Consider the following 14,915-nt stretch of genomic DNA (forward strand, 5'->3'; position numbering starts at 1 on the left):
TTGAGCAGGAAACACTGAGAGGACATCAACCTATACTGTTGTTCAGACAGTATCAGATCCAGTCCGTCCAGGAGACTCAGGGACTCTCCAGTGTTCAGTCCTCTCTGACTCTGAGAACAAGACGTGTCCAGGAGATCTCAGTGTGTTCTGGTTCAGAGCTGGATCACATAAATCTCCTTCAAACATCATCTACACTGATGGAAATACAAGTAATAAATGTGAGAAGAGATCTGAGACTCAGAAGAGATGTGTCTACAGCTTCTCTAAGAACATCAGCTCCTCTGATGCTGGGACTTACTACTGTGCTGTGGCCACATGTGGAGAGATATTATTTGGAAATGGAACTAAACTGGAAGCTGGTATGATACTGTGTTCAGTACTGAGAGTGATTTTAAGTCTCATTAAATCTCCTCTCTTTCAGAAAAAAATAAATAAATTTTTCCTCCTTGTTTTTAGATCAAACAGCAAGTTCTGAATTTATTGCGCTGGTGGCAGCAATCATCTGCTTGGTCATTTCCGTGATTATAAATATTATTTTCATCTGTTATCGAACTCAGAGAGGAGTATGTGGACAATATGAAGGTAAGTGTAGTTTACCAAGTGTGTTATCGTCCTGTGGTTTGTCTCAAAATGTTTGTTCAGGGAATGAATATTAAGACGTACTGTAAAATCACACATTTGTTTAGTTTTGATTAATTAATCCTATTGCAGTCCATCCTGAGTTGTTGATACTAATTTAAAAGCCAAATGAATGTTCTTGTTTTTATTTATTCTTAGCGACAGAAAGCAACTCTTCACCAGCAAGACAAGACGATACGAGCCAACCAGTTCAGGATACAGTAATTACAGCAACTCACATTATTTGTTATTTCACTAAGATGATCCACAACAGCTCAGTGTAACAGAATGTCTTTTTTTATTTGCTGCATAGACTGAAGGTGAGCTGAACTATGCTGCACTGCGTTTCTCTGGAGGGAAACCTACAAGAGGAAGAAAGAAGAAAGAGTTGCACGCAGAAGAAAGTGTGTATTCTCATGTGAAATGCTGAATGTGAATGTGAGTCAAAAACTGTGTGCTGGTCCTCCCCCAAATTCTCTATGTACAGTATTTTACGGTACATTAGTTCTTTCATAATGTGATTTTTGCCTGTGCCTGTTCTTTTATGCTAGAAATATCAATTTTAGATTCCTCAGTCTTCTGTTTTGTTTTGTTTTCTTAAAAGTGCAACTTGAATGGAGATTTTCTTTTTCTTTTAAACAATTATTAACCTGTTACCAACCAATTATATGACAGCAAAACTGGTGTGATCTATTCAGATCGCATTACAGACTTCAGCCCTAGCTATATGAGACTTCCAACTGGATACTTCAGAAATGTATCTAATTATGAACATTCATTTTTGTGCCTGTTTTAATCCACACTGAAAAGACTTTAAGTTTCCTGTTTTCATAGTTTGTGGCAAAATAAAGGAGTGATGAAGACTTTTAGTAAAATGCATGCAAGTATAATATTAAGACAGAATGTGTGAACGTCATGTTTCAAAGTGACTGTCTTCAATAAATAATATATTCATTAATAAAGGTTTCAACAAAATATTTGATTGATACTGTCATTTGTGTTTGTGCCTCAGCCTTTACAGTCACAGCCTCAACCCTTATCACAGAGTAGCTGAGAAAAGGGCTTAGTCTCAGTTTCTACTTCTAACCGAGAAACGCTTTTTATCTAGCTAGATTCCAGTAAAACGTCTCTGAATTACTGCATGCAGGATTTAATGGGTGTTATCTTCAGTTATGAATATTTAGACAGGGACAATGTGAAGAGAATAATGAAGCAAAGAACGCTGTGTGTCAACATGAGGAGGTAATCACAAAAGTTGCAGTTCCAAAAGGGTTTATATGAATAGTGGCCGTTGGCTGAAAAAAATGATTTAAATTAATTTAATTTACCCCTGACTGCATACACACAGGCCTCCCAGACCCCACTGGGGGACTGGAAACCATGGATTTGAAACGGGAAAATGATCCATTTCATTGTGAAAAAAAAAAGTGAAAGACTGACAGTTCTCAAAGGGGAAACGTTTATTTTTCTCTCTCTAACACTTAATGAAATTAACGAATCATGCAAAATAAATGCAAACATAAATGCAACTATGCAACAAGTTAAGTTTCAACGGTATTAGCATAAAACATACATATACATTCCTGGGATTCAAAAGGTATGGGCAAAGACATGATTCACATAAGAATATTTGCCATATGTTTTCACATGTGGCAAATATCTATTTCCTTATTTCAATTAATAATATGATGTTGAATGGGTGGAACTGTGGGTGAGTCACACACTAGAGTTGTGGTTTATCTTCAGAAAAGACAGTGGAAGTGGCTAGAAGACATTTTTATTTAGCCTCCTGATTACCTTTGCACGTCAAACACTACGTGTCTAGTGAATAATTTCTTCCTACGCCGTCACTCAGAGACTACCGGAGCAGCAGACTTTCAACTCCGGTAGTGATGCGTTCATTTTGCAGTTGGGGCCAGCCTACAGTGAGCAACTGAGTGATTTGTTCATTCACAGCTCATAGCACTGGGGGAAGGGGGAAGTTGAGTTGAAACAAGAAACCAGAGCTGTTGCTTTTACCCACAGCGCTAATACAGTGATGAACTTGATGTATTTATATATAGAATAGCAGTTGCACAATAGTGACATTTTATCTGGTCTCTTCTTTGCAGTTAGTTACATAGCAGTAGCAGGGACAAACAGATGAGACCCTGAGAAAGTGGACAGACTCTCCAAGGCTGGAACGACTGGCTGGTCTGACATGTACTACCAGGAAGAAAACAATATTATATGGTGACAGGTAAAAGAAAAGTTTTTGGCTCTTAAACTGTGAAGTGAAGAGCTGATGAAACACAGGTGTGACAGCCACCAGTCTCTGGCCTGACCTAAATTGACTTCACACTCACTCAGGAAATCACACAGCAGGAGAAGTAAAGCTCAGAGGAAGCCATACCAGAGCGTAACACCATGGTTCCCAACTTTATCTCTGCATGAAGGTCAGTTTGAGAGTGAACAGATTCCAATTCTGTATTTTCACTTTTAATACAGGACCAACTTATGGGGCCATTATTGTAGCAAAACTATCTACAAATGTGTATTTCAATCCGTGTGTGCATTTGCAAATGTGTAAAAAAAATCCGTGTGTGTAACCAGATTTGCAAATGTGTAAAAAAAAATCCGTGTGTGTAACTGGATTTGCAAATGTGTAAAAAACATCTGTGTCTATAACTAGATTTGCAAAAGTGTAAAAAAAAATCTGCGAATGCGTACATCGATCTGTATGCGTTTGACAAACCTGTAAAAGTGTGGTCTGTAAATATCTGGCCTCTCCATTGGATGTGTTCTTACACGTGACTTTTGCTACACTTCTGCCGCGGCAGATCCGCAAATGCGTGCAGCGATTTGCAAATGCGTGTGGAGATTTGTCTGTGTGCCTCCGTAGCGATACAGCTACATACCACCAGTGGGCGCTAGGCTAGCACCCAATGATATTAGCTACTGGCTACCTGGGCTGGCTGGTACCACAGACTGTATGGCTGGGACGAACAGTGGTCCCGATCCCGATGCAATGGAGGCTGGATGTCGTGCTACATAACAAGGCTCTCAAATGAGACACACACATTCAATAAGTTCACACGCCACACTTCTCACGCTGAGAAGTGATAAAATTCGCCGCACATTATTAACATAGACTGTTTAAAATGAGTAATTACTAATGGATGAGGCGAAAGCAGACTCCTCTGCTTGAATCAGCGACCTATCAGCAAATCGATGGGACAAAATAGTATTTCTAGTCGCCAGGTGAAATAGTAAGTGCGTGCACACGTCAAAGAAGAGCTGGAAGTGGAAGCCCAGGAGGATGAACTTATTTTAATGCGTGAGAGCCCTGTTATGTAGTTACAGCACGCCATCCAGCCTCCATTGTATCGGGATCGGGACCACTGTTCGTCCCAGCAGTCTGTGGTACCAGCCAGCCCAGGTAGCCGGTAGCTAATATCATTGGGTGCTAGCCTAGCGCCCACTGGTGGTATGTAGCTGTATCGCTACGGAGGCACACAGACAAATCTCCACACGCATTTGCAAATCGCTGCACGCATTTGCGGATCTGCCGCGGCAGAAGTGTAGCAAAAGTCACGTGTAAGAACACATCCAATGGAGAGGCCAGATATTTACAGACCACACATTTACAGGTTTATCTACGCATACAGATCGATGTACGCATTCGCAGATTTTTTTTTACACTTTTGCAAATCTAGTTATAGACACAGATGTTTTTTGCACATTTGCAAATCCAGTTACACACACGGATTTTTTTTTTACACATTTGCAAATCTGGTTACACACACGGATTTTTTTCACACATTTGCAAATCCAGTTACACACACACAGATTTTTTTTACACATTTGCAAATGTAGTTACACACACACGGATTGAAATACACATTTGTAGGTAGTTTTGCTACAATAATGGCCCCATACTAACTCCTTTCACACAAAAGCAGTGTAAGAATGCTTAGCCCAGATTGTATACATTTTATTTAACTGACATCAAACACTCACTTACACTCAACTTAGTAATAATTAATAATCACTGCTGATGTATGGTGCTTGTTGATCAGCTATTTGTAAGGGTTAGACAATGTTATTGATGTGAAAATATAAATGGCTTAATAAGACTTTATTCCTCTCTTTTTGTATTTAAAAACTGTTTAAATGTTCACATACAGATCACATGTTAATACCAGGTATAGAAGTGCAGAATATAATAAATAATGTCAATTCCAGACACAACACCCGAAAAAGGACGACCATAGGGCCACTCATATTGGCTTTTAGTCCAATGACAACTACAGCACACCACCACTGCCCCAACAACCCGCTAAAATGAGATTATATCCTTTATTGGTCAAATATTCAGCCAATAATAAATAATAGTCAGTTCCCAGATGATGAATCCTGATTACTGTGGTTGTGTCAATCAGGAACAAAACTTTGGAAATCCTTACATCCCTGATTTGCTCAAACTATAAAAAGAATCTCTCTTGTATTTGTGTCTTGTTGATGTATTGCTGCTCACACTACAGACCTGATTTCAGACTAGATGGACTGATTATAAGATTTTTCCAAATCAAAGCCATGATTTTTATTTTTTACTACTGGTCTGGGTCCAACACCTCTCTCGCTCTTTTTGGATGTCTCCCACATTGACTCTCAGATTTTGACCCAGAGCAGTTCAAAGTAGAAGATTACAGCAGATTTGTTACAACTCCCAAACTCTGTGATAAGCATCGTGTGAGCTTTGACCTGATCCAGTGTTTTTGTCTGAGACAGGTAGGTCACAGTTTAAATATTTTAGTCTGAAGTCTTCTTAGCTTTTCCTCTAGCACCACCGTAGGGTAGAGCAGTGATTATGACTGATATTTTCGAGTATGTTTATTGTGAGGCTAAACCAACACACTTGGCCTTCAGGCTCCTCTGACGGACACAGCGTCACAACCGTTGTCAATAATGAGCCAGCGTATGAATGTTTCCTCTGAGATGCAGAATGTGATGCATTTTAATCACTTCTTGCAGGACATACCACAGACAGCACTAGTAACCACGTCAACTGCTGCTTGCCGACAAAGGATGAAGAAAAACAATCACCTGGGATAAACAGTTAAAAAACAGTCAAAAGTAACCAGTCTGGAAGACTGCTACAAAACATGAAAGAGAGGTGATCAGATTCACAAAGCCCTGTATGAGATCACTGTGACAGGAAGTGTACTTTTGAATCTATTCTCAGTAAACCAATCAGATGCATTTTACGATGTGACCTCCCCACCTTCTTACACCCTTCACTCTCTGAAATACCAAAAAGTCTCTGAACAAGTCACAATGTCAAGATGGTCCTGTATTGGATTACATTGCTTTGTCTTCATCCAGTATGTAAGTGCTCTTTTGTTCTGTACAACGGTTTTCTCAGTGGAGAGTTTTCAAACTAAAGCGATCATTTTTCAGCAGACCTTTTGCACACCATACACATTTTTCTTTAATTATTTTCTATGTTTTCCTTTAAATTCAGATACGCTGGTTCCAGTGAAAACAGTTCAACTCGGTGAACCAGCCACATTTACATGTGTCATACCAAAGGAAGAACTCAGCAATAGAGTAATCTACTGGTACAAGCAGAATGTCGGAGACTCTCTGAATATAATTGTAACATTGTTTAAATCTACAACAGAGTATGCACCAGACGTTTTAAAATCAAGATTTGACTTAAGTACTGATGACAGTTTTAGCAACCTGACCATTTTGAAGACAGTTGAAGAGGATGAGGGCATGTACCACTGTGGAATTAGACAGTGGACTAAGACTAAATGGAGTGTTACATATTTGTTAGTAGAAGGTAAAAATGTCATCGACTATGTTTTTCAGTTCTTCTAAACATGATTTCAAAAATGTTACAAATGTGTTTGGAAGTACTCAGTTTTTAATGCTGCTTTGTTTTGAGCAGGAAACACTGGGAGGACATCAACCTATACTGTTGTTCAGACAGTATCAGATCCAGTCCGTCAAGGAGACTCAGGGACTCTCCAGTGTTCAGTCCTCTCTGACTCTGAGAACAAGACGTGTCCAGGAGATCTCAGTGTGTTCTGGTTCAGAGCTGGATCACATAAATCTCCTTCAAACATCATCTACACTGATGGAGATACAAGTAATAAATGTGAGAAGAGATCTGAGACTCAGAAGAGATGTGTCTACAGCTTCTTTAAGGACATCAGCTCCTCTGATGCTGGGACTTACTACTGTGCTGTGGCCACATGTGGAGAGATATTATTTGGAAATGGAACTAAACTGGAAGCTGGTATGATACTGAGTTCAGTGCTGAGAGTGATTTTAAGTGTCATTAAATCTACTCTCTTTCAGAAAAAAAAAATAAAAAAAATTCCTCCTTGTTTTTAGATCAAACAGCAAACAACAGTCCTGAATTTATTGCGCTGGTGGTAGCTATCATCTGCTTGGTCATTTCCGTGATTATAAATATTATTTTCATCTGTTATCGAACTCAGAGAGGAGTATGTGGACAATATGAAGGTAAGTGTAGTTTACTAAGTGTGTTACCCTCCTGTGGTTTGTGTCAAAATGTTTGTTGAGGGAATGAATATTAAGACGTACTGTAAAATCACACATTTGTTTAGTTTTGATTAATTAATCCTATTGCAGTCCATCCTGAGTTGTTGATACTAATTTAAAAGCCAAATTAATGTTCTTGTTTTTATTCATTCTTAGCGACAGAAAGCAACTCTTCACCAGCAAGACAAGACGATACGAGCCAACCAGTTCAGGATACAGTAATTACAGCAACTCACATTATTTGTTATTTCACTAAAATGATCCACAACAGCTCAGTGTAACAGAATGTCTTTTTTTATTTGCTGCATAGACTGAAGGTGAGCTGAACTATGCTGCACTACGTTTCTCTGGAGGGAAACCTACAAGAGGAAGAAAGAAGAAAGAGTTGCATGCAGAAGAAAGTGTGTATTCTCATGTGAAATGCTGAATGTGAATGTGAGTCAAAAACTGTGTGCTGGTCCTCCCCCAAATTCTCTATGTACAGTATTTTACAGTACATTAGTTCTTTCATAATATGATAGGTGCCTGCACTCTAAAAAAGAATGTACTGAGTTTACTCAAAAAGGTATGTTTACTTTTTGCATAGATCTTTTTGAGTTGTCCTAACTTCAGTGTTAATTTAGTAATCAGTACTAGTCCAGCATCGTAAGGCGAACTTAAATAGCCACACAAATCTAAAGCTGTATTAAGTTGAATCTAATTGATTTTTTGTATATACTACTTGAATTTTCACGTTGATTGTACTTGATATACGTTATTACTACAAGATAAAATCAAGTACAATGACCATGATTTTTATATATATCCAAGAGCTAAATCAAGTAGTGCTTACTTAAATAGGTTGTCATCTCATCATTCAAATTTAAGTTGTTCTAACTTTATTTAGTGAATGTTTTCTACTCAGAAATGTCCATGCAAAAAGTAAACATACTTATTATAGTATATGCAACTCATTTTACTCAAGTTGGGGTAAATAATAAACAAGAACCACAATTTACAATTCAAATACTTTATTTTGTGAACATCCTTTAAACTTTTGACATCATTCATCTGTAACAGACCTAACAGTAGTACGTTGCGGCAGTGATGTCAAAACATCATAATACATTTACATTTATACTAACAATGTGAGGCGGTCTTGGTGGAAAAAAAGCTTGTTTAGTGGACTAACTTTGCCCGTAAAAGTATGCCTGTTCACTTACATTGTAACAGGTGTGAAGCTAGTAGCAGCGTCCCGACTGTATCTAGATAACAGCTAAATATTTTCACGTCACTAGTCACACAAAGCACATTTATGACAATCGAAGACAGGTTGAAATAAACCGAAGTTTCCCTTTAAATGTGCCCCAGATGTACTTTGCACAATTTGAGATAGTTATGTAGTTTTGAGACCCATTTTGAAATCTAAAAGCAGCAACAGAAGGAAACACATTTGGGTCATTCTATGGAAATATCAAGAACAGAAAATGGCAGAAGCAACAAACAGAATGTGATAAAAAAAAAATAATAATAATTTTATCATCGTGCCAAAGCCTTGACTACAAATCCAGCAAATGTGACACACAAGCTATCACCAAGCCATCTATGGCAAGTAGATGTATCGCTTCAGAGTGACCATACGCTTCCCTGCAATGGTGTATGCTGTTAAAGGGAATATATCAGACAACTGAGCTGGATCAAGAACTTTAATAGTACTTGTATTCTCCAGCTCATAGCTGCCAAGGTGCTCAATAAACCAAGCATGGAAACATTTCACAATAAATCCAGGTTTACCATCAACAACTACAACCTGAATTAGCTCTCCAAAATCTGGAAGGCCACCAGTTGAACCATTAGCCAAGATCATTCCAGTGGCATATTTAGTGCCACTGTAACACACTGTGTTAGCCAAGTGAATACATGACTTACCAGGGTACTTGGCTTCCACTGCTCCCTTGATGTCCTCTCTCAGCACAGTCAAATCTACCTCTGACAGTTTGGTCACCTGCAATGAAGGTTGGAGAACCTTACTGTCATGAAGATGATACGCAATCATCATCTGATGCTTCACTGAGAGAGACAGAAGAATGTTGCGGAAAGAGTGTACATGTCTGACAACACGTTTAAAGAAGCTATGTTTAGCCTCAAACCGCATCGTCCACAGTGACACAAGTGGTCCAAAAGCCTTTATCAACTGAGGATAATGTTCTATGAAATGGTGCTTTGGAATTAGTGTTTGACCAGGGAAAGCTTCACAGAATCTGTGCCGATGCTCTGATATCTTACTGTCCAAGAAACAAATTGTCTCATCTGTATGGACAGGGGCTACAACAAGTTCAACTATGTCCTTGAGGTTGAGAAGAACCTGCCATGTTGGGTGACCCAGTGGTATCCTTGTGCCAATAATGAAAGGAAGGAGTCGCAGCAAAGCCCAATTTTCATGAGCATTCCCACCAACAGTTTTTTTAACAGCAAAACTAAGGGGTACTGGTTGTGGTGCATCCTTCTTATCTGTCCACCTGTATGGAAACTCTGCAATAAATTTATTCAGTTCTATAAGAGTGAAATATTTGTTCTTAATGAAGGTATCTATACACAATGCTAATTCTTTTGGTACAATGCCTTCAAAAAGATCATGCAACAAATCCGGGGGGTAGCCTGAAATAACGTCAAAATGTTTTAGTTTTTCTGTTAGTGGACACAGCCGCTTTACTCCATAGCTATGGCACCCACTCACCTGTGCAGTTTGAACGTGAACTGTGTGGCCTTCTTTGGTCCTGGGAGGAAATGTTCCTGTTCGAACCTCACATTCTTGAAATTTGGCGCGTTCTCCAAGACACCATCGACATATGTATGAACTTGAAAAACTCTCAACAAATCCACCGATGGAATGAGCACCCAGGTTGTCTGCAATGACAGAAGAGACAGTACCTTTAACTCGTCTACCAAGAGAGGGAATGTAAAGTCCGTCCTCCTCAAGACTACCAAGATCTTTGAGAAGTGGCTCTAACACAGCATCATATCCATATTGTTTTATGTCCTCAGCTTTGCAAAGAATGGCTAAAAATATTGAGGTCAGTGAAGACCGGAGCAATGGTGGGACATTCGCAAGAACCCAATAGACAGCAGTGATTTTGTGCTTTTTTCTCGAAGTTCCAAGTGGATTGCACACTTCAAATTCATCCACATATAAATTGAGAGCTATTGCCGGATTATTTTCAGAGAATAATTTGTTCGCTTTAAAGTGAGTACCATCATAAAATGTTGTGTACTGAGTTTCTGTATTTTCTGTGTTCAGTGCTTTTTTATCACTGTTCATGAGGAAATCCTGCATTTCCTTCTTCTTAAAAATCTCAGATAATGACTTCAGAATAGGTACATACTGGAAGCTTTTATGCTCCTGGGAATTAAGCACATACTCAACTGGCTCCACCACAGAGAAATTTTCCTTATAATATGTATTTCTCTTGTAGGCGGTCGACAGAGGGCCATCACTCCTCAATGCTTGGCTGATGGGGTTGGATCCACAGAGTTCTGTTACCATGTCAGTGATCACAGAATCATCAAGTTCACATTTATGCTTCTCTAAGCATGACTGCAAAATTCCTTTCATGATCGGACCTGATGCTGAACTTGAAATAAAGTTTAGTTCTTCCACCATCTCATCAATACACTGCTTGGGCACATTAGATATGCTTTCCAATTTCAGAAAGAGGTGGGCAAGATTAGCTTCAATTATGTTAGGCAATTCTTTTCTTTCTTCATCATAACTCTCTCCACACTCAACATCTTCCTCATCAGCAGGATCATCCCCTGCATTAACAGGATTCACATACCTGTGTAAGAGCTCAGGCTTGAAGTCATCCAGTGAGTGAGGTGTGTGTTTCCGTGTCCTATGAGAGGCAAATGTACCATATATGTTGGTTTTGAAATGGCAATTTTCAAACACACGTGACGGTTTCTTGTTTTTTTAAGTGACGGCCAATATGTTCAAAGTACTCCCTCTCTGTGGTGATGGTGCTTAGGGTACAACATGGACATTTAAAAGACAGGACATCATTAACTTGTGTTGTTTTATAAGATGTATGACTTCTTGTCATGTGTGATTTAAGGCTGGCCCATGTTTTGAAAGAGCAATAGCATTCCCAATGGAGACACGGCAAAAATTGCCCACCATGCATGTGCCGTAGCCTGTAGTGTTTTAAAAGCTCAGTCTTTCTGGGAGTTTCATATTTGCAAATTTTACAGCACCAATTCATTGCAAAAATGTATGCTATTACCCAGATTCGGTGAAAGACTTCTAAAAAACTACTTCATAATCAGATTCGAGCAACAAGTCAGAATCAATCAGTCAAACGGCAGTAAGTTAACTTAGCTCTTGACGCTAACGAAATGCTAAAATGGCAGCCGAGCTTACCTTTCAAGCAGCAACAGCAGCCACCGGTGCCGCGTCAAATATGCCCCCACGACGTCCAGCAAGAAGCCTCCGACAGGACCTGACGTCTTTGGCAGCGTAGCAATCCGGGTACACAATAATAAGCAGTTCCAAACTCTTCAGACTGAAGACGTGAAAGTTCAAACTAAGCAAACAGCAGCGTTCTCTGCGAGCAGACAGCGTGTCTCAGCTTCCCAAATTGGCTGCACCTGGAGCCTCTCGTCTGGTTCATTAGAGACCACGCCCACGCATCTTTTGAGTTTCAGGATAAAAGTTTGCATAATGCCAACTTGATATTTGTGTCTTGTTGAGCTGTTGCACCGTTATCCATTCAAAATACTCATGAAAATGAGTATGGATCATTTTTTTATTTTCGACTTGGTTTAACTAGATGAATAAAGTTGGTTACTTAGTTAAACAAATAGATGCTGCAAACTTAAATGTTTGTATTGAAATTGCATATTTATTTAAGTTGAATTTACTGTCACCTTGCTTTATTCTTTAGAGTGTGTGCTTGTTCTTTTATGCTAGAAATATCAATTTTAGATTCCTCAGTCTTCTGTTTTGTTTTCTTTTCTGAAAAATGCAACTTTAATGGAGATTTTCTTTTTCTTTTTAACAATTATAAACCTGCTACCAACCAATTATATAACAGCAAAACTGGTGTGATCTATTCAGATCGCATTACAGACTTCAGCCCTAGCTATATGAGACTTCCAACTGGATACTTCACAAATGTATCTAATTATCACATTTATTTTTGTGCCTGTTTTAATCCACACTGAAAAGACTTTAAGTTTCCTGTTTTCATAGTTTGTGGCAAAATAAAGAAGTGATCAAGACTTTCAGTAAAATACATGCAAGTATAATATTAAGACAGAATGTGGGAACGTCATGTTTCAAAGTGACTGTCTTCAATAAATAATATATTCAGTAATAAAGGTTTCAACAAAATATTTGACTGATACTGTCATTTGTGTTTGTGCCTCAGCCTTCACAGGCACGCCACAGAGTAGCTGAGATAAGGGCTTACTCTCAGTTTCCACTTCTAACCTAGAAACACTTTTTATCTAGCTAGATTCCAGTAAGACGTCTCTGAATTACTGCATGCAGGATTTAACGGGTGTTGTCTTCAGTTATGAATATTTAGACAGGGACAATGTGAAGAGAATAGTGAAGCAAAAGTTGCAGTTCCAAAAGGGTTTATATGAATAGTAGCCGTTGGCTGAAAAACATAATTTAAATTAATTTAATTTACCCCTGAGTGCATACACACAGGCCTTCCACGGATGTGAGACAGAAAAATGATCCATTTCATTGTGAAACAAAAAGTGAAAGATTGACAGTTCTCAATGGGGAAACATTTATTTTTCTCTCTCTAATTCGCACATAATGAAATTTACTAATCATGCAAAATAAACGCAAATACAAATGCAACTATTCAAAATTACAATGAGTTAAGTTTCAACGGTATTAGCATAAAACATACATGTACATACCTGGGATTCAAAAGGTATGGGCAAAAACATGATTCACATAAGAATATTTGCCATATGTTTTCACATATGGCAAATATCTATTTCCTTAATAGTATGATGTTGAATGGGTGGAACTGTGGGTGAGTCACACACTAGAGTTGTGGTTTATCTTCAGAAAAGACAGTGGAAGTGGCTAAAAGACATTTTTATTTAGGGGCGGCTGTTGCTCAGTAGGTAGAGCGAGTTGTGCGACTGTGGCTCAGTAGGTAGAGCGGGTTGTGCAAGAACCGGAGGGTTAGCAGTACGATCCCCGGAATGTGCCACATGCCAAAGTGTCCTTGAGCAAGACACTGAACCCCCAGTTGCTCCCAGTGCGTGGCAGTGGTGCGTGAATGTGTGTGTGCTTGTGTGAGCGAATGGGTAGATGTGTCTGTGACTGTAAAGCGCTTTGAGTACCAATAGGTAGAAAAGCGCTATATAAAAGCAAGGCCATTTAGCCTCCTGATTACCTTTGCACATCAAACACAATGTGTATAGAGAATAATTTCTTTCTACAGAGACTACCGGAGCAGCAGACTTTCAACTCAGGTAGTGATGCATTCATTTTGTAATTGGGACCAGCCTACAGTGAGCAGCTGAGTGATTTGTTCATTCACAGCTCATAGCACAGGGGGGAGGGAGAAGGGGGAAGGTGAGTGGAAACAAGAAACCACAGCTCATAGCACAGGAGAATAGCAGTTGCATGATAGTGACATTCTGTCTGGTCTCTTCTTTACAGTTAGCTAGCAGCAGAAGGGACGGATTAGTGAACGAGAGATCCAGCTAAGTGACTCAAGTTTTGAACAATTCATTCAGGACTCACACATCAGAATGTGAAAAGTGGTAGTCTGTCTCATATGGAGTGAATATGAGCTGTACAGTGGAACGCAAACGAGACCCTGACAAAGAGGACAGACCCTCCAAGGCTAGAGCGACTGGCTGGCCTGACATGTACTACCAGGAAGGAAACAATATGATCTGGTGATAGGTGAAAGCTGGGCTCTTAAAACTGTGATGTGATGAGCTGATGAAACACAGGTGTGACAGCCACCAGTCTCTGGAGAAGGCGGAGTTGAAGTAAAGCTCAGAGGAAGCCATACCAGAGCGTAACACTGTGGTTCCCAACTTTATCTCTGCATGAAGGTCAGTTTGAGAGTGAACAGATTCTAATTCTGTATTTTCACTTTTAATACAGGACCAACTCCTTTTACACAAAAGTAGTCACTAAAAAATTTAATATTCATACAGCATTTGAGTCATTTGTTATGCCCCGTCTAGGGGTGTCTAGGACATAACGTGATTAAGGCCCCATCTTCCCCAAGTCCCAAGTAGCCAAAAAGACGCAGTGGTTCCAATTTGAAGGAAGATAATTTATTTACAAGAACGAAACTACTTAACAATGAGTGGATGGTAAATTCGGGGTGGATTCAGGCCAAAATAACTAACAAAACAACCCTAGAAATAAATCGGCTAACCTAACAAACACTAACAAATGACAAAACACTTTCCTCACTAACTAAATAAACAGGAGAAAAGAAGGTAACAAATCTGGCAGTCCACCCCTGCTACTCAAAAGAAGCAACTGATAGAACCTCAAAGCAACAAATGAGAAAATGCCTGCTGCCAGGCCCTGCCCGCCATCTTGGCCTCTTATACACCTGGTTCAGTGCTGCAGCCAATCAGGAGCCAGGACCGGGACGTTCCCACCAATCACCTCCTGGGCATGGCACACACCTACTATACATAATAAAAACAGAACAGCAACACAACAACTCATATACATAACGTAGACAGTCTAACACATTTATGTA

At 39.3% G+C, this 14,915-nt stretch overlaps 1 protein-coding gene across 2 annotated transcripts; it reads right to left on the reverse strand.

Moving 5' to 3' along the window:
* Nucleotides 1-8,284: 8,284 nt before the first annotated feature.
* Nucleotides 8,285-12,099, reverse strand: LOC311491720 (uncharacterized protein). 2 transcript variants are annotated; one of them, XR_014699189.1, is made up of 3 exons: nt 11,570-12,099; nt 10,989-11,045; nt 8,285-10,059 (listed from the first exon to the last, which is right to left on the reverse strand). XR_014699189.1 is itself a non-coding variant. In XM_084549732.1 (3 exons), the coding sequence occupies exons 2-3, from the start codon at nt 10,811-10,813 to the stop codon at nt 8,756-8,758; spliced, it is 1,326 nt and encodes a 441-aa protein (XP_084405858.1). In that variant the 5' UTR covers nt 10,814-11,045; nt 11,570-12,099; the 3' UTR covers nt 8,285-8,755. The 2 variants fall into 2 exon arrangements, 1 of the variants encoding a protein (XP_084405858.1); XM_084549732.1 differs by having other exon boundaries at nt 8,285-9,157; nt 9,890-11,045.
* Nucleotides 12,100-14,915: the final 2,816 nt, after the last annotated feature.

Source organism: Chelon labrosus, assembly GCF_963514085.1.
Source record: "Chelon labrosus genome assembly, chromosome: 8".
In the NCBI taxonomy this organism is placed as follows: Eukaryota; Metazoa; Chordata; class Actinopteri; order Mugiliformes; family Mugilidae; genus Chelon; species Chelon labrosus.